Source organism: Cydia fagiglandana, chromosome 27 (genome assembly GCF_963556715.1).
Source record: "Cydia fagiglandana chromosome 27, ilCydFagi1.1, whole genome shotgun sequence".
Classification (NCBI taxonomy): Eukaryota; Metazoa; Arthropoda; class Insecta; order Lepidoptera; family Tortricidae; genus Cydia; species Cydia fagiglandana.
The window spans coordinates 9795993-9817488 of record NC_085958.1 but is presented as its reverse complement, the minus strand read 5'-3'; the positions used below and the strand labels follow the sequence as shown (position 1 = coordinate 9817488).

Below are 21496 nucleotides of genomic sequence, written 5' to 3'. Positions count from 1 at the left end.
ACCACGTACTGAATTCAAACTGTTGTGAGTTATATTTATTATCTTTATACAAATTTTACGGCTTAAGTATTTTTAGTTACCTATTCCCCCGACATGTTTTGGAGAGCCTACACTTTCAAGCATTAAGGCCCCGTGGGTTGAGGTTCTTTTCTCACCCTCAGTGAACGTAGGCGTGAGCGAGATGACTGTGCGTTCTCGGGATCGCGGTTTGAATTTTAATTTTTCGTAAGTTTGAACAAAAAAAAGTTAGATCAAAAAAAGAAAATTGTACATTTTTAAAAGTAACGTTCCATTTAGACCAGTGGTTCTTAACCTGGGGGTAATTACCCCCGTGGGGGTAAAACTGGTATTTTACGGGGGTAATAAGCTAACCTATTATAACAATACAACAAACGTACACGTTTTATTTTTTATTACCATTGGGAGGAGGGGTAAAATCAAGTTCCCTAGTTAGTCATAGGGGTGACCGGACTGAAAAGGTTAAAAACCACTGATTTAGACCTATGTTTTCTATCAAGAGAAAATCAAGAAATCGGGTTACGAATCAACGAGTTACTAGCAAGGCTTCAAAATTGATACTTACTTAATTTTTTAGCAATTGCTACGGTTTAATTGGCATACCCTTGTCAACAACAGAGATGAGGTCGTGGTTCCTGACGGTGGCCAGTCTGTGCGCGATGGTGATGGTCGTCCGGCCCTCTGACGCCGCCTCCAGCGCCGCCTGTACCGTCTGTAAGGAAACATATTGAAGTACATACCCTTGTCGACTACAGCGATGAGGTCGTGGTTCCTGACGGTGGCCAGTATGTGCGCGATGGTGATGGTCGTCCGCCCCTCCGACGCCGCCTCCAGCGCCGCCTGTACCGTCTGTAAGGAAACATATTGAAGTACATACCCTTGTCAACTACAGCGATGAGGTCGTGGTTCCTGACGGTGGCCAGTCTATGCGCGATGGTGATGGTCGTCCGGCCCTCTGACGCCGCCTCCAGCGCCGCCTGTACCGTCTGTAAGTAAATATATTGAAAATCAGAAGGGTAAGCTAAAATAAAAAAATCTCTGACAAGCGCATTCTAACGGCATTTTAGGGGCTCTGTAGGTACCTAGGTACCTACCTAAGTAGGTGCTACAAGCAATCGATCATCAAATGCCTCAAGGTAAAGTGCTGAAAATCGCTTGCAATTTGTTGCAGTCTACTGACTGCAACAAACCCCTCGTGTAGAGCCCTCTACACGTGTAACCTTATTACTTTACAAAGACATGCTTTCATTTGAAGCAAAGATTATGAGCAGGTATTACCTATCACTACACCTTATAAAACAAAATTTCCCGCCGCGTCTGCCTCTTTGTGTGTTGGTATGTTTGCGATAAATTTAAAAACTACTAAAAAAAAAAAGATTTATATACACTATTTTGATAATTAAAAAAAAAAAAAAACTACTGAACGGATTTTCATTTTAGAGTGATTCTTGAGGAAGGTTTAGGTGTATGTGTTAACTTGTGCGAGGCCGGGGTGAGTCGCTAGCAGATAAATTCCAAACGCCAAGACATACCTTTTCACTGTTAGCATCTAGTGCGGATGTCGCCTCGTCGAGTAGTAGAACTCTCGGGCGCCGGACAAGCGCGCGGGCGATGGCGATGCGCTGCTTCTGGCCGCCGGACAGCGACGCGCCGCCCTGGCCCAGTCGGGTCTCGTAGCCCTGACAAACAAGAAATACTTCAGAATTGCGTTTGCGATATGCCATAGTCTTTCATGTACCTACTAACCCCTTAGTTTGTAAGCTCTACTAATAAAATAAAATGTGTCCATGTGTTACACGTAATAAAAATATTCATTCATTCATTCATAGTCAAGATAGTGGGGAGACTGGTCCACTTGACAACTGACAACCTTTGGTTTTACGAAAGCGACTGCTCTCTGAACTTTGAAAGTTCCAACTCGAAGGGGAAACTGCTTTTTTGGATTAATAGCAGTAGTAGTCCGTACTTCCGTAGTAGCCGGTCTTTCATTTAAGGATGACTCGCGCAGTGATGTGGCTTTAGAAAAAAGTCTTATTAAGTGCACAAGAATTAAATATTAAATTTAATCTTAAAGCCTTCCTGCACTTCGTTTTCTATGGAAAGCACAACACGATCACCGCGATCAGCCGTCATCATAGACGCCTCGGCCCGGGCCCGGTCTAGCGTGAGTCATGGTTTAACAGTGAAACATGTTGATCTCACCTGAGGTAAGCTGGCGATGAAACTGTGTACGTTGGCCTGCTCGGCGGCGTGTATGATCTCGTCCATGGAGACCTTGCGGCTGACGTCTCCATAGGCGATGTTCTCGCGAATGGTGCGCTCGAACAGCGCCGGCTCCTGCTGCACGAGGCCGAGCTGCGCGCGCAGCTGCCGGAGGGTTAGTGTCCGGCGGATGTCGGCGCCGTCCAGCAACTGCCGACAACAAACGAAAGATAAATTGCAATTGTTCGGATAACCTGAACATTTGTATGGTTCCGCACCCAAAGGGTAAAAACGAGACCCTATTTCTAAGACTCTAATGTCCGTCTGTCCGTCTATCCGTCTGTCTGTCTGTCATGAAACATGAGCTAGTTAGGTAGTAACATAGATTTTTTCTAATGTATCGTTTTTTTGGAAAATTTTCTTTTGTGTGAGCGGTCGGCTCCCGTTGGCAAAGCTAAAAAGCAGCTGTATCGCGATAGTCCTATAATTAAGGATCAAGAGTAGGTTTATACTAGGTACTTCACCAGAGCCCTTCTCAAATCAATTGTCGATCAAAAATTCCTTGAAGGTAACTTAACAAGTTATCACATTGTCGCTGTAAGTATCTCCTCAGCAAGAACACGGTGGTGCTTTTTCTTGAGCCAGACGATTCAACTAAAGTTTATCTTACTCCAACTAGTTTATAATTAAGAATCAAGAGAACATCACTGCCTCTTTCCAGTCAACTCTTGATGAAGAACTATTTGAAGAAGATAACTTTCCACACCCACAACCACACTGTTGGGTCCCACAGATTGTAAGGCGTTACGGCAGACCTCGTCGGAGAAGGGGTGGGAGACTTCAGGGGATACGTAAAGAAATAAGAGGGAGGCCTTTGCCCAGCAGTGGGGCAATATAGGCTCATAATGATGATGAAAATAACTTACCATGCTCCCGCTGTCGGCATCATAGCTCCTCAGCAGCAGCGCCACGATGGTGCTCTTCCCTGAGCCGGACGTGCCGACTAGAGCGAGCCGCTTGCCGGCCGGCAGCCGCAGCGACAGCCCGCGCAGCACGGGCACGCCGGGCCGCGTCGGGTACGTGAAGTGGACATCGTTGATCGTGATGTCACCGGACGCCGTCTGAAAACACAATTCCGTTTACTTATGCGCGTAATCAAAAATGTTTGGAAGCTTTTGGTACTTGCTGGAAAAATAAACAACACTTCGCCCGCTTAGCAACTTCTGCTGCTGATTCTGACTGTAATGAGCTAGATGTACGAAGAAGAAGAGCAAATGCTTAAGAGTATTTTCAAGTTCTCACCCAGTCTGGTATTTCCGTGGCGGTTCCCTCGGTGACGACCCTCGGCGTGCGCTGCAGCGCCCTCAGGATGCGCGCGCCGGAGCGCCGCGCCGCCGCGAAGTTGGGCGCGAACGACAGCGCCTCCGCCAACATCCACGCGCCGTAGATCAGCGCTTCTGATACCCTGGGAACCGAGAGGGTAAGCATTAGTAGCCGTTTTGCTTAAACTTAGGGCCAGTTGCACCAACCACATCTGACAGACTGATCATCGTCAGCCGGCGCGCCCCGGCGATTTACTATGAAACTTTCCATACATAAATACGAACAGTTTGGTGCAACCGACCCTTACTGTTGTTCAAAGTTCAATATCCCTTACTGTTGTTCGAAGTTCAATAGTTATTTGTTTTACAAGGGGGCAACGTTGTTGTTTAACCGCTCGTGCTAATATTGATACCCGAGCAAGCGAAAGATTCCATTCCAAAATGGAATTTTGAGCGTTGCGAGGGTTTCAAAGCACGAGGGTTATACAAAATTTGCCCTCGAGTGAAACACAACATTTTTCACCACACCAACTCGAAGCAAATATTAAATGTATAATATGAAACCAAATCAAACCAAATCCAAATGAATGTTATTAAATATTTATCATCCAAAATTATCATTTAAAAGTCAATTCTACCAGCAAGCATAAGAAAACAACTCAAAATTTGCATTTGATTACATTGACGCACATGTGAATAAAATGCAACTTTGCTATCAGTTTTTGAAGTGCAAAGTAAGCCTTTCCGAGCTGGTGTGGTGAAAAGGAATATCTTGTACCCTGCCAGAGATTTATGGATCATTTTAGTGCTTACAGTATAGCGTAGGCATAAGGCAAGTCTTCTCTCGCAATGAGATAGCCTCCATACGACAGGGACACAGCGTATCCAAGCGTGGGAGCGCACAGACAGAGTCCGTAGACGGGTCCGCGCAGGAGTGACGCGCGGCCGGCGCGCGCGCTGGCTTCCTGCAGGCTTGAGGGGCACTTGGCCAGGATTGTGGACTCTATTACTACTCGCACAAGGTTGATACTTGATTGTATACTCACAGTATAGCGTAGGCATAAGGCAAGTCTTCTCTCGCAATGAGATACCCTCCATAAGACAGGGACACAGCGTATCCAAGCGTAGGAGCGCACAGACACAGGCCGTAGACGGGCCCGCGCAGAAGAGAGGCCCGGCCGGCGCGCGCGCTGGCTTCCTGCAGGTTTGAGAGGTACTTGTCCAGGATTGTGGACTCTACGCCTGTGGATATAAAGAGCATTATAGAACTTCATCTTTTTGCCTCATTTTCTAAAAGTTTAACAATGTTATCTACTGAAAGGTATCTAGAGTCGGACCAAATCTAAAGCCTTGTTCAGGACTAGGCTAGTATTTTAGTCTAGTGGCGAGTAATTTAGTAGCTAAACTATTCGCTACTGCCTAAAAATCGTTCGCATTACAGTCGAGTAAAGCTCACAAGTCAGTGGTACTCTGCTTCACGTCAACTAATGAACTCGACTAAATCGACAGGTTAGGACTTGTTTAGCCGGCGGCCGAGTGAGCACGGACGAAATTACTTACTAATCCACTCGACTAATTTTTTGGTGTTCAGACACGTTTAGCTACTAAATAACTCGCCACTAGACTAAAATACTAGCCTAGTCCGAACAAGGCTTAACTCTGCAAAACATTTGCTATGAAAATGTGGAGCAATATCATCAAAATGATCCTGACGCGACGTTTTTGTTAAGGGTATAAGAGCGCGTCAAGGTCATTTAAAAACCTCGCTCGCTTAGCAACTTCTTCTGCTCACTGTACATGGCTAGATATTAATCACGGGTAGGTGGTACAACATAATATAAATCTTAGGGCACATACATACATCATTCGTATGCGAGCGCTTTGACAACGCGAATTAAAAACGCGTTTGAATGACATAAATGAATACACGAGTATATATTAAGTATACCGAGTATACACGAGTATAAGTTCGCCTTTGTACTAATGATGTGTGTTCTTTCATGTTTTATGTTTCTTTTTGTACAATAAAGTATTTTACTACTACTACTACTACTACTACTATATTCACACGATGGCGGTGTGGCGCTTTTCATCAAGCGTTGTTGGATTTTCGACTTTAAGCGTTGGTTTGGTCGTTAAATTGAATTTAGCGTGTGGACGGATTCAAGCACTTTTTTAACGCGCGTTAAAAAAGCTCTTGTTAGGAGGCCTTACCTAAACTTTGCACGGTCCGCACGTTGGAGACGGCCTCGGTGGCGACCCTCGACGCCTGCTCCAGCGCCTTCTTCTCTTTAACCTCCGCCTTCTTCACCACGTAGCTCCAAGTAGATTCCAGTACCTCCAAGTACATATCTTACCGAGACTCTGCACGGTGCGCACGTTGGAGACGGCCTCGGTGGCGACCCTCGACGCCTGCTCCAGCACCTTCTTCTCTTTAACCTCCGCCTTCTTCACCACGTAGCTCCAAGTAGATTCCAGTACCTCCAAGTACATATCTTACCGAGACTCTGCACGGTGCGCACGTTGGAGACGGCCTCGGTGGCGACCCTCGACGCCTGCTCCAGCACCTTCTTCTCTTTAACCTCCGCCTTCTTCATCACGTAGCCCTCCAAGTAGATTCAAGTCCTACAAGTACATATCTTACCGAGACTCTGCACGGTGCGCACGTTGGAGACGGCCTCGGTGGCGACCCTCGAGGCCTGCTCCAGCGCCTTCTTCTCTTTAACCTCCGCCTTCTTCATCACGTAACCCTCCAAGTAGATTCCACCGATCACCTGAAACCAATATTTTACGTATAACCTGACAAATCTTAATTTCGATAACTAGAGTAACACTTGCACCATTCTACTAACCCGGGGTTAACCGGTTAAACATGGAGTTACCATGGTTACTAGTACAATTTGACACTGGGTTACCGTTTTAGCCGCTTAACCCCGGGTTAGTGGGACGGTGCAAGAGGCCCTTATTGTTAACTTAGTTACCGAGATTAAGAAAATCTAAGCACTAAGAAAATCTAAGCACTAAGAAAATCTTTCATCTTTTGAATTCTGAGACCTCTGTTATTCTAGGCGCTAATAATGAACTAAGTGTAGTATGTGTGCTTTTGCCATTTTAAATTATGTTTTTTTTTTCTCTCTTTTTGTACGCATGTGTGTGTGCATAGGTGCTAGGCTAGCACCTACGCACCTGTTTTAATCTTGTTGTCTATTGTAAGTTATAAGCGGTTGGTTTTCCTAACATAAATAAATAAAAGGAGGCACTTACGCAAGGCACGCTGAGCAGGGAAACCAGGGTCATCTTCCAAGAGTAGGCCATGGCCAGGCTCACGCCGATCACCATGGTGCTGATGCCCTGCAGCACCGTGCCCAGCCGCGTGCCTGGAGCAGGACAATGACGTTTAACCTTTTCCACCACACCAGCTCGGAAAGGCTTACTTTGCACTTCAAAAACTGATAGCAAAGTTGCATTTTATTCACATGTGAGGCAAAGTAATCAAATGCAAATTTTGAGTTGTTTTCTTATGTTTGCTGGTAGAATTGACTTTTAAATGTTGATTTTGGATGATAAATATATAATAACATTCATTTGGATTTAATTTGGTTTGATTTTGTTTGATATTTTACATTTAATATTTGCTTTGGATTGGTGACAACAATTTTTTTTTATGTTTGACGATCTTTTTGTGAAATTCTTAGTATTAAATTTGATCTGTATAATAATCCAATATTACTATGGAATAATATTAACTTCAATAAATTGCTCTGATAATTAGCTTAAGATAATATATTATTATGTAAAACGTTCATAAGTGCTTGTTACTAGGCCTACATGAATAAAGTATTTTTGACTTGACTTTGACTTGACTTGTGAGGTGAAAAATTTTGTGTTTCACTCGGGGGCAAATTTTGTTTAACCCTCGTGCTTTGAAACCCTCGCAACGCTCAAGATTCCATTTTTCGAACCACTCGCTACGCTCGTGGTTCAATTTTGGAATCTTTCGCTTGCTCTGGTATCAATATTAGCACGAGCGGTTAAACAACAACTTTGCCCCCTTGTAAAACAAATAACTATATTTAGATATTCTATTTAGAAAATGAAATCAGGCAACAAGGCCCATATCACAAATGCCTTACAGACTAACATATATATGCATTTTATAAACTTATAAACTAAACACTATTTAGGCGACAAAACGGCGTGGCTCCGTTGAATCGTCTGGTCTTGTGTTTCTTGTGTCGGATTCGGCAGTTTGTCCCGGAACCTTCGAAACACGACACCTTCGGCCAGAAGTCGGCACTCGATGGTCCTCTGCAGCGGTCGCGGCACGCGCACCACAAAAGAGTTGAAGTGCACGTAGTGAACAATAACGTTAAAACCTACTTAATAGTACCGAAGAACCGATAGAAGCAAAGTTCCGATTAAATTTGAGCAAAAATGCTTTCGTAAGTATGTCCGGTTGTTCTCCTAAGGTTGCATTGATTTGCTCAAATGATTTCTCGTGACATTTTGTGAGCAGGCTCGATTATAATGTAGATTTTTTTTCCATTCAATTTTTGGGGCAGAGGCAGATCAAAAAAGAGACGGCGGGACGACCTCGACGCATTTGCAGCGACTTTTGCATGCACCAAACCGAGTGGTGGAAGTAAGGGAGGCCTTTGTCGTTGGGACAAAAAATAGGAATTTCTCGCGCTCACAGAGCCAATTTTTCTACTGTTCCATGTAGTTACCTGTAGCGCCCTGCACGGCGGCGGCGTCGGTGGCGAGCCGCGCGCACAGCGCGCCCACCGAGTTCTGCGCGCGGTCGAACCAGCCCTGCTCCTGTAAACAACGAGGTAACATTTAAATAATACATGGTTAATAGTTTGATTCACAATGAATTAAAATACACTAATCAGCATAGTCCTACTAAAGCTCTATACGATCTGTGATACCAGCTGCCATTACCGAGTTACACGAACTTCCACGCAGACGTACTGCAGCTCATTTTAAGAATCTTTGTTTTAATAGGCTTGTTTATTATGTAGTTGTTTAAAAAGTTATTTTTTTCCTGTTCTGAGCTCCCTAATTCTGAGTAGTCCTATAACAGTTTATACCTGGTACAGATAATTCCAGAGGTTATTCTCCTTAAGCCTCATGTAAGCTGGGTCCCATCATCGCGGCCGAACAGCCACGCCTGTAGGAACATGACGGCACCACACGTAGCCACACCGGCGTACAGTTGGAACTGCTATAGAATCTTGTTAAAGTCGGATTATATATATTATACCTGGTACAGATAATTCCTGAGGGTAATATAAGCTGGTCCCAGCGCGGTCGAATAGTTACGCCTGTAGAAATGTGATGGCACCACACATAACCACACCGGCGTACAGTTGGAACTGCTACAGAATCTTGTTGAGGTCGGATTATATATCATACCTGGTACAGATAATTCCTGAGGGTATTCTCCCTGAGCCTCGTAGTGAGCCGGGTCCCAGCGCGACCGAAGAGCCACGCCTGGAGAAACGTGACGACGCCACACGCGGCGGCCACGCCGGCGAACAGACCGGCATACAGTTGGGACTGGGATAGAATCTTGTTGGGGTCGGATTCCGCGAACATCTGGGAAACGAATATTGAGGAATTAAGAAACCTTGCCAAACCTTGCATGTTAATTCCGTACACGGCGGGAAGAAGGTGATAACTCGAGATATTTTGTTGAAGAAATTTGAACTTAAAATCTAAACTACATAAGGTTCTAATTTCTTCTATTTTTTCCCGCGAGTTATCAACTTCTTCCCGCCGTGTACGGAATTGATGTTCAATAAGTTCTTAAAACTTGGCACAGTAATAAGATACTTTAACACCATTTCTGCTGGTTGTATGATAAGAACTTACCGCGTATATTTGTGAGAACAGAAGCGCGAACACCGGCATGGTGGCCCCGACGAGGAGCGATGCGAACCCTCCACCGAGCAACAGCGGCCATTCCGGCGTGTTCAGCTTGAGGAGTTGCAGGCTGGATACTGGGGCCTCTGCTGCTTCCTCTTCCGTCTCGCATGTTTCCTCCTAGAAAAGCAAAATAGTTAACCTAATGAAAATCCTCGGGCACGTAGTCCCGATGGGGGAAGATCGCGCAGTCCGGAGGGCGTACTCTGGAGTACCAAGTGGCCGAAGGCCGTCTGGACACCCTAGGTACCGTAGAGACGAAGTGCAGAAAGACCTTAGCGAACTCGCCGCCGTCGACTGGACAGAAACGGCTTTGGACAGAGTAGCATGGCGGTCTTCGGTGTCGGAGGCCAAGACCCACTTCGGGTCGTTGCGCCACAGCAGTAAAGTAAGTAAGTAACGAAAATAATATCGTAATTTGCTCAAGTTAATCTATATAGTTTTCCAAGAAATAATTCGTTATCTAAAAGCGGTAAAGTTGTTATTTGTATTCGATGTGCAAGCAAAAACGTTCTGTCTCGCTCACATACCAGGGCGGTGTGCATTGCAGAAATGTCCTTATCCGCTTAGGGAATGCAAATCTGTTATTTTTTGTATGGAAATAACCGCGGTTTCGGTTAAAAACCGATTATTTCCATACAAAAAATAACCAATTTGCATTCCCTATATCCGCTAATTGAAGCCGTCATGAAAACACAGAATCGTCTGTAGGTGTCGCTACTATCATATGTAGTGGACAGTATTAGTGAAGTTTTCACTAGGTTACTTACAATGTGGTCTAGATCAGGCACAGCTACGTTGGGTACATGCGCCCCCGCCACGGACCCCAGCCGCATGCTGCCGCGGAGGATACGCTCCGGTGTTAGGGACTCTGCAAAATATTACGCGATGATAATTAAACTAAATAATAATATGAAAAGTCAGCAGTAGATGCAGCTGAGTGCATGAGGTCAGAGAAAAGTGCACAAACTGGTGTTCGACGGACGTAAAATCCATAAAGAGGGTTGAACGTTGTAGTTGTAGTTAAAATAGTTAAGTGTTTGCATGTTACTAGGTTCACATTTTAATACCACTTATGTTCTCAGTGAGATATGTTCAAGGAAACAGCATAATCTATATTGTACTAGTTACGTAGTAGTTCTGTCTATATTGTTCTTCACTTGCATGTTTCTATTTTATCTCCTTGTAATAAAATAAATAAATAATAAAATAACAATAAATAAATAAGCGCGACACCTGTTCGACACGGGCACATATTATTACACCTGCCAGGCGTGTGTTCGTGTATGCCAAACAGTGAAGAAAAACGCTGCCGCCCTACCTGACACTGTTTGTAAGTATAGTCTGTAATGGGCTAGAAGGCCAATTGTAATTGTAATTTATTGTGTAATAGATTTAAACTATGTACGGGGGCCTTACCATGATGCCCTTATTGCGATTCTGTTTAGAACCTTACCTGAATTGCTAAGGGACGGAGTTATGCGACTTTACAACATCCTTTAGCCTCCTTTAGGGTCCTTTAGCAATTTAGTTTAGGTCCCAAACAGAATCGCAACAAGGGCATCAATGGCATCATGGTAAGGCCCCAGCACATTGATTGATGATGATGTTATTGCGTGTACTGGTGAACTCACCTCGCCTCGACGAGCGAATGCTCGGCGCTCTCTTGAACCGGCTCTCCTCGACGACATCATCGTCTTCCTCCGACTCCACGTCTGAGCAGGTCTTCTCCATGGTTCTACGAACGATAAGTACATCATACAAAACAAACATTCTAGGACAATCTTACACAGGGGTCGAACTATGGACTAAGGTAAATTATGTACCTACCTATTAAGACGAAAATATTATGTCCATAAATATGTAGAAAACTTTCATCTTAGGAACAAATATCCATGCTCATCACACAAATATATCAGCCTAAACCTTACCGGGATTCGAACCCAACAGTTTCGTAGTAAGATTCACTATTAAACAACTGGATAAATAAAAGTCTATGAGCTTAATAAATATTTAAAAGTAACGGGATTTTGATCCTGTAAAATGTCTTATCGGTGAGGCTGGTGCCAATCCAAGTGGAACAAACTTGTAACTGGTACGGGTCACAATGCATACCTACTTTATATTTTTCACCATAAAAAGTAAAATCGACTTCAAAAAGGATAAAATAATATACTATCCCGTTTTATATGCCAGCTCGGCGAGCGTATTTGTTGGTGTTATCCACGTGACAAAATAATCACCACTTATCGACTCCACGCGATAGAGATAGAAAAGTGATTTTATCACGCGAAAGCGTGAAACCGTAGTAGGCTATACGGGTTGCGGTTGCGTTGACTACCGACCTATATGACAACTTGTGACAAGCCATATATCACAGCCATATAGTGTTGTGAATCACTCTGTGGTCATCCTCTTGCAGCAGCTTCCAATAGAGCCCCTTCTTCTCCAGCAGCTCCCGGTGTGAGCCCTGCTCCAGCACTGCTCCGTGCTCCACGTAGGCTATACGGGTTGCCTACCGACCTATATGACAACTTATGACAACCATCACAGCCGTATAGTAGCGACTCACTCTGTGCTCATGTCCTCTTGCAGCAGCTTCCAATAGAGCCCCTTCTTCTCCAGCAGCTCCCGGTGTGAGCCCTGCTCCAGCACTGCTCCGTGCTCCACGTAGGCTATACGGGTTGCCTACCGACCTATATGACAACTTATGACAACCATCACAGCCGTATAGTAGCGACTCACTCTGTGCTCATGTCCTCTTGCAGCAGCTTCCAATAGAGTCCCTTCTTCTCCAGCAGCTCCCGGGGTGAGCCCTGCTCCAGCACTGCTCCGTGCTCCACGTAGGCTATACGGGTTGACTATCAACCTATATGACAACTTGTGACAACCATCACAGCCGTATAGTAGCGACTCACTCTGTGCTCATGTCCCCTTGCAGCAGCTTCCAATAGAGTCCCTTCTTCTCCAGCAGCTCCCGATGTGAGCCCTGCTCCAGCACTGCTCCGTGCTCCACGTAGGCTACACGGGTTGACTATCAACCTATATGACAACTTGTGACAACCATCACAGCCGTATAGTAGCGACTCACTCTGTGCTCATGTCCTCTTGCAGCAGCTTCCAATAGAGTCCCTTCTTCTCCAGCAGCTCCCGGTGTGAGCCCTGCTCCAGCACGGCTCCGTGCTCCACGTAGGCTATACGGGTTGACTACCGACCTATATGACAACTTGTGACAACCATCACAGCCGTATAGTAGTGACTCACTCTTTGCTCATGTCCTCTTGCAGCAAGCAGCTTCCAATAGAGTCCCTTCTTCTCCAGCAGCTCCCGGTGTGAGCCCTGCTCCAGCACTGCTCCGTGCTCCACGTAGGCTACACGGGTTGACTATCAACTTATAAGACAACTTGTGACAACCATCACAGCCGTATAATATAGTAGTGACTCACTCTGTGCTCATGTCCTCTTGCAGCAGCTTCCAATAGAGACCCTTCTTCTCCAGCAGCTCCCGGTGTGAGCCCTGCTCCAGCACGGCTCCGTGCTCCACGTAGGCTATACGGGTTGCGTTGACTATCGTCGACAACCTGTGACCAATAATAATTAAATTAGATATATTATATGGGCAACCAGTGACTCGCCAGCAGTATAAGGTGAATTAGATTTTTCCAAAAATTTACATTTAGATCGACGACACATTCATAATCATAATCATTCGATTCGCAGAATTGAAAAGACAAGAGAAGAAGGAAAGCCTAGAATTATTTATCTCAGCCAAATAAAAATAATTCACATTCTCAGCAATTAAAAGACTGGCACAAGAAATAAAGGATTGGCGATTACTCAACACACAAGAGCAAAGCTCTTAAGCTATGATAATAATGACACATTCGAGGCTCTTTGGAATGCCAAATGGATATTAATACTCGTAGTCTGCATAAAGTAACTTTTTGTTGCGGCTGGTTCTTTACTGCATTATGATTCAAGATTATGACATGGCTGTTATTGAAGAGAGATTTAATTTTGGTTCCTTGGTGTTTTTTTTGGCTACTTATAAATTATAATTAGATTACTTATAAACTACTTATAATTAAATTACCGCTGACCTAATAAAAAGACAGGATATGTGCTGATGGTAGTCGCGTTGGTATAAAGTAACCTTATATTCAAATGACATGGACACTCACGGTATGGTTGGTCCACCAGTTCAAAGTCGCTCAGCGAGCTATGGAGAGAGCTATGCTCGGAGTTTCTCTGAAGGATAGGATCCGTAACGAATACATCCGACAGAGAACCAAAGTTATCGACATAGCTCTAAGAATTAGCAAGCTGAAGTGGCAGTGGGCTGGCCATATCGCACGAAGAACCGACAACCGCTGGGGTAAACGTGTTCTTGAGTGGAGACCGCGACTTGGCAAACGTAGTGTAGGATGCCCTCCGACCAGGTGGGATGACGATCTGCGAAAGACTGCAGGCAGATGCTGGATGCGGCAAGCTGAGGACAGGGCGCTATGGCGCTCTTTAGGGGAGGGCTATGTCCAGCAGTGGACTACTATAGCCTGATGATGATGATGATGATATTGAAATGAGGCTAAAGGTGGAGGTGTTATATCTAATTACCTGTGTGATACAACCAGCGTGGTCCTTCCTTTGCTGGCTGCATCCAGCGCTGCTTGTACCTTTAAGAAACAAGGTAACATTAATAGGTAGGTAACTAGTCACAAGATGTGGATCTTGCAAATGCACTCAATGGCAAACACAAAAGTCGAAGGAATTTGAATCTTCTAAGATACAATAATATGTAGTTACTAGCTGTGCCCGCGGCTCCGCCCGCGTGGAATTCGGTCTGTTCTATTTCTCTCCCTCTCCCCTGGAGGCGGAACTTGAAGTAAAGTTGACAGATGGATATGCTAGAGGACTGTAGTCCAGATAAAATATTTTACAATTAGGTACAGTCAAGGAATTTAAATTCCGACCCATTTCGTACTTTGTCACAGTGACAACCGTATGAGGTCTCTAGCGGCTTTCATATTGATTGTCACTGTGACAAAGTACGAAATGGGTCGGAATTTAAATTCCTTGACTGTACCACTAAATAAAACTACACTCCAAAATCAATAGCATTTTGCGCCCTTATTCAAATTTTACACGTGATTTAAACGACAGAGTAGTGTAGGTGTATATCGGACGATAGAGTAAGGTATAAGCGCGCGAGCAAAAGCGAAGCGGCTTGCCTGGCTAAAGCGCCACTCACCGTGGTCTTCTTCAGACTCCTGAGGAAAACCACGTGCCCTTTGTAACCTCAATGCGTTGCGAGACTTTCGCGAATCATTCGATTTTTTTGGAGAAGGCATGGTAATGCGTATAAAATGCGAGTCCCAAATCGTTTGACTCCGCAAACGACCAGTGCCGGATTAAGATATTTTGATGCCCTAAGCATTTCTAGACCATGGTGCCCCCTCTCTCTAGGGTCGTCAAGATTATATTGGATTTTTTTTTGGTCAATTGAGTGACGTTCAATGCCGCATTACAGCTAGATATGGAAATCAGTCACATCATTTTATCACGAAAATTGACAGTCCTGCAGCAATAACGTTGCAACAGAGTAATGCTGCTGCAGTCGCCACCTGAATATCACCTTTATTTAATTTTTCGATATAAAAACGCAATTTAATAGAGAGTTGGTCATTTTTAGGGTTCCGTACCCAAAGGGTAAAACGGGACCCTATTACTAAGACTTCGCTGTCCGTCCGTCCGTCCGTCCGTCCGTCCGTCTGTCACCAGGCTGTATCTCACGAACCGTGATAGCTAGACAGTTGAAATTTTCACAGATGATGTATTTCTGTTGCTGCTATAACAACAAATACTAAAAACAGAATAAAATAAAGATTTAAATGGGGCTCCCATACAACAAACGTGATTTTTGCCCAAAGTTAAGCAACGTCGGGAGGGGTCAGTACTTGGATGGGTGACCGTTTTCTTTTTGCTTTTTTTTGTTTTTTTTTTGCATTATGGTACGGAACCCTTCGTGCGCGAGTCCGACTCGCACTTGCCCGGTTTTTACTTTTAGTATGTAAATCAGTCACATCATTTTTGCACAAAAATTGACAGTGCTGCAACAGTAACGTTGCAACACAGTAATGCTGCTGCAGTTGCCACCCGAATACGCATTTAAGAATGTTATTGAAAGCGCGAGCGAAGCGAGCGCGAAAATTTTTCGATATAAAAACGCAATTTGATAGACAGTTGTACGTTTTTACTTTTAGTATAGTAATCAGACACATCATTTTATCACGAAAATTGACAGTACTGCAGCAGTAACGTTGCAACAGAGTACTATTTTCGATATAAAAAACGCAATTTGATAGACAGTTGTACATTTTTACTTTTAGTCCCAACCAGGCGCGAATCCAGGATTTCATACAGAGAAGGGATGTGACAGTTTTCTATCAGCCTAGCTTGGCATAGGGCTCGATATTTAAGGGCCTCACGAGGTTGTTTTCATACAGAAAAGAAGCAAGAAAGCAGAGCTTGGAATTGACCAAGTGAATTGTATTGGCGAAATGTGAGCAAGGCAGAAGGCCCAGCTGCCAAAGAGGAAAGCTTGGATTTGCATCCACGCCCAAGTGTAATTAAGGCAGAAGATCAACTTTGCCGTAAGGGAGAATGCCTTGCATAAGACCTCACGCCGAACTGCAAAAGAGTGGCTTGAAATCGAATCTATGCATGTAATCACGACTCTTCTACTGCTCGCTCTTTGGCTTCACTCGAAAGCGCTACTTGGTAGGATGCTTTTAGTTTTCGGCTTTCACGGGGCCCCTGAGACCTAACTGCCAAATTGTTATCACTTTGACAGGACCGCGGCTAAGTAGCAACTCGCCTTGGCCGACAAATTTGCCGTGCAAGAGAGCAATATTCGCTATAAAATCGGTAACCTATGTCGAAAAAATCGGCTGGCCGCAAGCCCGACAGCAAGATTCTTTCCATGACTTTAAGGGCGTCCGCGTAAGGTCAAATCGAATGCCTACGTTGGAAATTTTCATACGTAAGAGAGTACAGGGTACTCACTCTCTTACTTTTAGTATGGAAATCAGTCACATCATTTTATGACGCAAATTGACAGTGCCGGAGCAGTAACGTTGCAACAGAGTAATGCTGCTGCAGTTTCCAACCGAATATCACCTTTATTATCATATCATAGAATGGTTTTGAAAACGCGAGCGAAGCGAGCGCGAAAATTTCTCGATATAAAAAACGCCATTTGATAGACAGTTGTACATTTTTAGGGTTCCGTACCCAAAGGGTAAAACGGGACCCTATATTACTAATACTTCGCTGTCCGTCCGTCCGTCTGTCACCAGGCTGTATCTCACGAACCGTGATAGCTAGACAGTTGAAATTTTCACAGATGATGTATTTCTGTTGCCGCTATAACAACAAATACTAAAAACTGAATAAAATAAAGATTTAAGTGGGGCTCCCATACAACAAACGTGATTTTAGACCGTAGTTAAGCAACGTCGGGCGGGGTCAAGTACTTGGATGGGGGACCGTTTTATTTTAGCCTGTTTTTGCATTATGGTACGGAACCCTTCGCGCGCGAGTCCGACTCGCACTTGCCCGGTTTTTTTACTTTTAGTCCCAACCAGGCGCGATAAAGTTTGCCCCTCCTTCCTAAGTAGCGCCATAAGATTCAGGGGCAAACTTAAATCAAGCGAGTATTGTGGCTACCCCCCCTTATATGGGTTGAATTTTTATAGCCTATAACCTGGCCGGAGATTTTCTCGACAGATTAGTAAAGTTTTCATCAAAATCCGTTCAGCCGTTTTCACGTGATGCGCGTTCAAATAAACAGACAAACAGATAAACAGATAAACAGACAAACAGACAAAAATTCTAAAAACTGTTGGAACGTGTTCTGTTATCGATTCTAAGTATCCCCAGCCAACTTTTTTTCAAATATCTTCCATGTACAGACTTTCGACCGTCTACAGCTTTATTATATGTATAGATAGATAGATAAGTTTCATTTCAGTGGGTATGGAATTTAATTATAGTTCAAAAGAAGTCGGTTAAAAATTCAATGGCGCGGATCCAACAGTTGATCTGACTGATACACAAATGTACCTGTCGTTCTGCAGCCGGGTCCAGCGCAGAAGTCGGCTCGTCCAGCAGCAAAATGGCGGGTTTCCGGAGCACGGCGCGCGCGATGGCCACGCGCTGCTTCTGTCCGCCGGACAGCGACGCGCCTCGCTCGCCGATCACTGTGTCGTAGCCCTGAACACAGATTCAAGCTTTGTGAGTAAACGGGGGTCTTCTGATAGCAAAAGATACTCTCATGGCTCCGCTACCGGATGGGCCAGCGCCGGCCACTCCAAGGGACGCAGCCATGCGGTAGAATGAGATAGCAATATCACTTGCTCCCTCTAACGCATAAATGCGTCCCTTGGAGTGGCCGGCGCTGGCCCATCGTGTAGAGGAGCCATCAGAGGTTGACACGGACTTCTTGCCAACGTTTCAAAATCTCAACCCTTTTCTTTTTCTTCTCGGGACTCCTGAATCCGAACTTTACATTTATTTTTCACTTCGCGTAAGATAGCTTTTCTTTACAAATAATACCAACAAGTAGTGATTGGAGAGTTATTTCTCGGATGTTGAATTATTTGTATTAAAAAGGCAAATTGACAAAGCGTAGGTATCTTTGCCGGCGGTTTGTTAGTTTGTTATAGATTATTTTATAAAATAGTTTGTTATAAAAATCACTTACGTTTTTGAGTTTCGAGATAAATCCATGCGCGTTAGCGACCGTAGCTGCCTCAACGATGTCCGCCTCGCTGGCGTGGTCCATGCCCAGGGCGATGTTCTCGCGGATGGTGCCGCCGAAGAGGACCGGCTCCTGGCCTACCACGCCTGTAACATATACAATTCAGAGGTCATTATCAGTGGATCCAAATCCATTACCGACCTGCATGCATAGGATCCACAGATCGCTCATCAGATCAGTTTACTCGTACCCACTTCCAATAGATGAATAAACTTGCCCTAGTTAGGGTTCCGTACCCAAAGGGTAAAACGGGACCCTATTACTAAGACTTCGCTGTCCGTCCGTCCGTCCGTCCGTCCGTCCGTCTGTCACCAGTCTGTATCTCACGAACCGTGATAGCTAATAGACAGTTGAAATTTTCGCAGATGATGTATTTCTGTTGCCGCTATAACAACAATTACTAAAAACAGAATAAAATAAAGATTTAAGTGGGGCTCCCATACAGCAAACGTGATTTTTGACCAAAGTTAAGCAACGTCGGGCGTGGTCAGTACTTGGATGGGTGACCGTTTTCTTTTTGCATTTTTTTCCGTTTTTTTTTTTGCTTTCTGGTACGGAACCCTTCGTGCGCGAGTCCGACTCGCACTTGTCCGGTTTTATTTAAACTAGAGCAAGTTTAAATCAGATGTACTTCCTGTAGAGTGCAATGAACAGCTGAACAGCTCATTTAGTAGTCTTCTCGGTGCCTTTTACATTGGCTTGTACAATGATTTCAAGTTCGTATTTTTATGAAATTCCCCATTCACCCATGACTAACCCGTGCTATCGAATTAAGGGACACTCAACTATAGATACTCCTCTTTTAGTGATGTGTATTTCAGCGGCTTCCCATATTATTTCACGCTTCCACCCGATAGGGACTGCAGCAGCTACAGTTTACGGATTTATATACCCATTCATCCATCACACCCCAGTGTACCCACTATGCACGAGATCAGGGGCTCGTTTCTCAAAAGCTTGTAACTTGTAATACAAGCGGATGGCACTTTTTGACAGCTTTTGTTAGAAAGGGACTTCCACTTGTATTACAAGTGACAAGCTTTTGAGAAACAGGCCCCAGGACACATACTATACTCCTCCTGTAGTGCGTGATGTTCAGCTCACTCAGCGGTCTCCCGTCCACCTTCACGCTGCCTCCAGCCGGCTCATAGAGCCGCTGCAGCACCTGCAGGGTCGTTGACTTGCCGCACCCGGAGCCCCCCACCAGGGCCACGGTCTCAGTCAGTGTACCCACTATGCACGAGATCAGGACACATACCTATACTCCTCCTGTAGTGAGTGATGTTCAGCTCACTCAGCGGTCTCCCATCCACCTTCACGCTGCCTCCAGCCGGCTCATAGAGCCGCTGCAGCAGCTGCAAGGTCGTTGACTTGCCGCACCCGGAGCCGCCCACCAGGGCCACGGTCTCGCCGGGGGACACGCGCAGGTTGAAACCGCGGAGTACCTGGGAATTAATACATGACTGTGGTCATCGCTGTGGTATAAGATCACTGGTATTTTAACAGTTAGTGACATTTATACTGATTATATTTGAGGAGCGTCTGTTAAGGAGTTCAAAGGGGCTTATTTTTGTATGGTGTCCATAGATAATAAAGATATGTTTACACTTTTGCTCCTTACTCATTTGTAATAAGGCGAAAAGTGTAAACATATCTTTGAAGTCGACTTTACCTAAGATGCGTCCAAAGCTTGATCTAATTTTGACAGCTTTATTCCAAAAGCTGATAGACCGATTATCATCTTTACTGGCAACTATTGAAACAACTTCCAGATCTGGCCAATTAGATAGGAGATGAACAATGTATCCAGAAATGGATAAAACACTAACCTTGACATCAGGCCTCGACGGATAATTAAAGTAAATATCCTCAAACACGACCTCCCCCCTCAGCCTGTCGATCTTCTCCCCCCGATCCAGCATGGCGTCTATCCTCGAGCGCCTCTCCAGCAGGCGGTAGAGGGAGGCGGCGGCGCCGCGCGCGGCCGCGAACAGCTCCAGGTGCGGGTGGCACATCGCGATGTTCTGGGACGCCATGAATGTGCAGAAGAGGACCTGGGGAAACAAGACGTAAGAAACAAAGTTTTGGCAGTGGGGAAACACTCCTGACTTCGTGCAAACTCGGCTCCATTCGGCTCAGCATTGCTCCGAGCAATTATTATGGCACATATCATAATCATAATCATAATAATTTATTGTAGGAAGGTTTTGTAGGAAGTTGCCGTTGCCGTGTGATCCCACACATCCCACAGGAAGTGATGGAAGTCTTTCAAGGGAGGTCATAGTCAAAATGAAAGATTTTAGCCGACAGCTTATCGCATTGGCATACTGTGCATACACATTTGTCCAATTTTCCCACCTTAGTGGCAAATGAGCAAACAACCCGCTTGACCATTACCGACACTTAAAATAACCTATACACAACTCGATTAACCTCAGTCTTCGGCCCACCGCGACCTTATCTAAGACACTTTTACTATTGGGTCGTGTTTAAGCTCCAACTTCCCCGAGGCGGACACCTGTGGGACGCTCCGGGCGGAGGTACTAGTCTCTTGGAATTATTATATTTAGTCTACTTACCAGCTCTGTCCTTAAAGAACCTATCTCTTGATGAAACTTCACTCCACTAGTTCTACTACGGATTATGGATACTTATGATGGACTCACAGTGACCATGATCCCGGGATGGTACTCCTGCTCCTCGGGAGGCAGGTTCATGTCCCGGACACACAGCGTGGTCCCGTACGCGAACACCACGGCGTTGAGCGAGTAGGTCAGCAGCCAGCCCAGCCCGGAGCCCGCTCCGGCCCAGAGTCCGCGCCGTGATGAGGCTGCCTTGGCAGGTGCGAGGAGACGTTTGTAACTGGAACCAGAAATCACCAATTTTACACATTACTAATTAATTGCGTAGATATAATAGTCATTCAATGTTATGGCCGCCTTTCCACTACGGCGGAGACGAGGGGAGATGAGAGGAATCAACCAATCATCATCTTCCTCGCGTTGTCACGGCATTTTGCTACATTTTGCTCGTCAACCAACATCGTTGGTTAATATAATCTAGCGGAGGGGAAAAGAGACGACGGGGAAAGAGATGTGGGTCTCTCATATCCTCAGTGGAAAGCCATACACGGGTCTAGGACACTCACCGTTGCACCTCCACCTCCTCGCCTCCCAAAGGTCGCACAGTTCTGATAGCGGCCAGAGCC

The 21496-nt window shown here is 45.1% G+C and overlaps 1 protein-coding gene across 1 annotated transcript in view; it reads right to left on the bottom strand.

The window, feature by feature from the left end:
• LOC134677912 (multidrug resistance protein homolog 49-like) overlaps positions 1 to 21496 on the bottom strand; it is a 66137-nt gene that overhangs the window by 2089 nt on the left and 42552 nt on the right. Inside the window, exons 7-26 of the mRNA XM_063536357.1 lie at positions 20955 to 21150; positions 20118 to 20342; positions 19547 to 19733; positions 18232 to 18374; positions 17592 to 17741; positions 14085 to 14143; positions 12917 to 13051; positions 11105 to 11208; positions 10241 to 10341; positions 9420 to 9590; positions 8961 to 9143; positions 8270 to 8360; positions 6807 to 6919; positions 6187 to 6316; positions 4589 to 4784; positions 3523 to 3685; positions 3147 to 3341; positions 2221 to 2430; positions 1551 to 1697; positions 896 to 1004 (exon numbers count right to left, since the gene is read on the bottom strand). Of these exons, the coding sequence (XP_063392427.1) occupies positions 896 to 1004; positions 1551 to 1697; positions 2221 to 2430; positions 3147 to 3341; positions 3523 to 3685; positions 4589 to 4784; positions 6187 to 6316; positions 6807 to 6919; positions 8270 to 8360; positions 8961 to 9143; positions 9420 to 9590; positions 10241 to 10341; positions 11105 to 11208; positions 12917 to 13051; positions 14085 to 14143; positions 17592 to 17741; positions 18232 to 18374; positions 19547 to 19733; positions 20118 to 20342; positions 20955 to 21150 (3008 nt within the window). The remainder of the gene's footprint in view (positions 1 to 895; positions 1005 to 1550; positions 1698 to 2220; positions 2431 to 3146; positions 3342 to 3522; positions 3686 to 4588; positions 4785 to 6186; positions 6317 to 6806; positions 6920 to 8269; positions 8361 to 8960; positions 9144 to 9419; positions 9591 to 10240; positions 10342 to 11104; positions 11209 to 12916; positions 13052 to 14084; positions 14144 to 17591; positions 17742 to 18231; positions 18375 to 19546; positions 19734 to 20117; positions 20343 to 20954; positions 21151 to 21496) is intronic.